A 2,653-nucleotide genomic window follows, 5' to 3' on the forward strand; every position below is an offset into this window, starting at 1 on the left:
AAATTATTATAGACTCGCAGGCAAAGTAGAATAATGTTGTCGTGAAATAGCACTATTTTCCCGTTTTTCCGTTGTACACTCTAGGTATTATTAGCTCTTGACATATATATATAAGTTCATAATAAACAGATCAATTACCTAATATGAACTTCTGATATGGATATTACTACTTACCACTCCATCAATTGCCATATACAGCAATTTCCTAGGTCTTACAATTCTAAACAGCCTGTCGATGTACTCAAATATTAACACCATCATTTCATCTTCATTCTTGGGAGCAGGCCTATAAAAGAAAAGGGAAAGCTAGGGAAATCTTCAAAATTAATCCACGCTTGTATCCCAGGAGTAAATTCCAAATTGACAGTATAGAATGTACAATGCATATCCAGTCAAGTAGAATGTTAATGCTAATGTATCAAATAAAAATGATGATTACAAGGTTTGAGATGGATAAGAATTATCAATCAATCAATCTTTCATCTTGTTCTATTGCAATTCTCGAAAGACTAATGCAATTGCTATTTACATACTTATTCTCCGGGTGACAGCAAGGATGAATGATGCCATTCATGTCCAAGTATAAATTGTCAAACTCAATATCATTCGGATTGGGCTTGCTGGAATCAATTGGTAGACTATTTCCATCAACATCGTGTAGCTATTAAAAGAGAAATCAAAAGCACCACGATAACTCACACAAATCACACTAAATTTTCTGAAGGTGTAAAATCCTGGCTATCAAACATTCGAGACCATGGATGATCATGGACTCTCAATTGGCCAACCAAGCAACAGATATGGATAACCAAGCAAACGGTGGGCCAATCTCGACTATTAAAAGGGGTATAAAAGAAATTACCGATAATGTAAAACACCTAGCCGAATTGACACACCAAATTTCTGTGCTTCACAACTTATCTTTTTATCACAATCCACGGTGAAAACTACAAATAATAAATTGTAGTCTAGTTTCAACTTACAGGGGCTTTAAAACATGTCCCGGGATAAAGCCTCGCAAACAAGAAGAAGATGAAGTAGTACTATCTATGAACCCGACGTTATTGCAATCAATGTCATTGTCAATCATGTACGAAGAATAACTTTTGTTAGTGGCAGTGTCACTATCGCACGAAGGGTCGTTGTCGTAACAGGTACTACAGATATGGGCCCAAGGATAGAGAACATGGGTGTTGTGCCCAAACTTGGAATCTTGCACAAACTTGGAATTTCAGCGCTTCCGCAGTTTGGGCAACCAATCTTGAGATTGGGCAAACAGAGGTAAACAGAGCTTGCACAAACATATGATTATTGAATTTCAAATGTTATATCATAACTATAAGGTCGTATACCTTCTTTCCTCAATGTGTTTGGCACCTTTGTATAAATATTAAATGATTATAATAAATAATTGGATAAGATTTAATATGAGACAAATCTCTTCCTAGTTTGCACCATGCACACCACACACTCGCTATGAGCGGTTGTTGAATCACCAACTGTTTTCAGTTTGCCCAATCTTGAGATTGGTCAGCCAAACTAGGGAATCCACAGTTTGGGCAGCACAATCGCTGCACAATCTCGAGATTGTGCAGATTCCAAGTTTGGGTACAACATGGGTCCCAATAAAACCAATGTGCCTAAACCTAACCCTAACTCTAACCCTAATCCTAACCCTAACCATAACCCTAATCTATTATATTGATGTAAATTACATTGGTTTTATTGGGACCCATGTTCTCTATCCTTGAACCCAGATATGTACCCGAGGTAGTTTCTAGGTTGTTTAGTATTATGTTTATATTTTTATATGAGGTATGTTTAGGGTTAGGGTTAGGGTTAGAGTTAGGGTTAGGGTTAGGGTTAGTGTTAGGGTTAGGGTACACTTCTGTAGTACAAGTCTAGTACACTTTGTACCTCGGGTACATATCTGTAGTACCTGTTACGACAACGACCCCTTGAGCGTCACTATAAGCCTTATCGCCAATCGTTAAATATCACCAGATGGCGCCCCGCCGCAAAGCATGATGGGATGGAAAAGGGGGCAACGATCGGCGCTCATAGATAATATACGCACGGCTATGGGTGATAGGAAAGGATACTAACAATATAATAATAACAATAACTAATATCTTGCAAACGAGTTGAGTTACATTTCTAGAAATCATGAGGAATATAGACAAATGTCTTAGCTATAATGTCTGTAAATTTTTAGTTTTGTTGAAGCACGAGTAGCTAGTCTAATTAATTACTAAATATATGCGAACGGTATCGCGCATAGGCGCCTATTGCGTGCAGCCGGCTATACGCACGGCTATGGGTGATAGGAAAGGATACTAACTATTATATCTTGCAAACGAGTTGAGTTACATTTCTAGAAATCATAAGGAATATAGACAAATGTCTTAGCTATAATCTCTGTAAATTTTCAGTTTGTTGAAGCACGAGTAGTCTAATTAATTACTAAATATATGCGAACGGTATCGCGCATAGGCGCCTATTGCGTGCAGCCGGCTATACGCACGGCTATGGGTGATAGGAAAGGATACTAACTATTATATCTCGCAAACGAGTTGAGTTACATTTCTAGAAATCATGAGGAATATAGACAAATGTCTTAGCTATGTCTGTAAATTTTCAGTTTGTTGAAGCA

At 37.6% G+C, this 2,653-nt stretch overlaps 1 protein-coding gene across 1 annotated transcript in view; it reads right to left on the reverse strand.

Annotated features, from left to right (window-relative positions):
• Positions 1–2,653, reverse strand: part of LOC106816696 (5'-3' exoribonuclease 2-like) — a gene marked incomplete in the record, with an annotated part of 98,043 nt that overhangs the window by 94,472 nt on the left and 918 nt on the right. The window contains 2 exon segments of the mRNA XM_014821319.1: positions 175–286; positions 534–661. Coding sequence (XP_014676805.1) covers positions 175–286; positions 534–661 — 240 coding nt within the window.

Source organism: Priapulus caudatus, unplaced genomic scaffold, assembly GCF_000485595.1.
Source record: "Priapulus caudatus unplaced genomic scaffold, Priapulus_caudatus-5.0.1 Scaffold33, whole genome shotgun sequence".
NCBI lineage: Eukaryota > Metazoa > Priapulida > Priapulimorpha > Priapulimorphida > Priapulidae > Priapulus > Priapulus caudatus.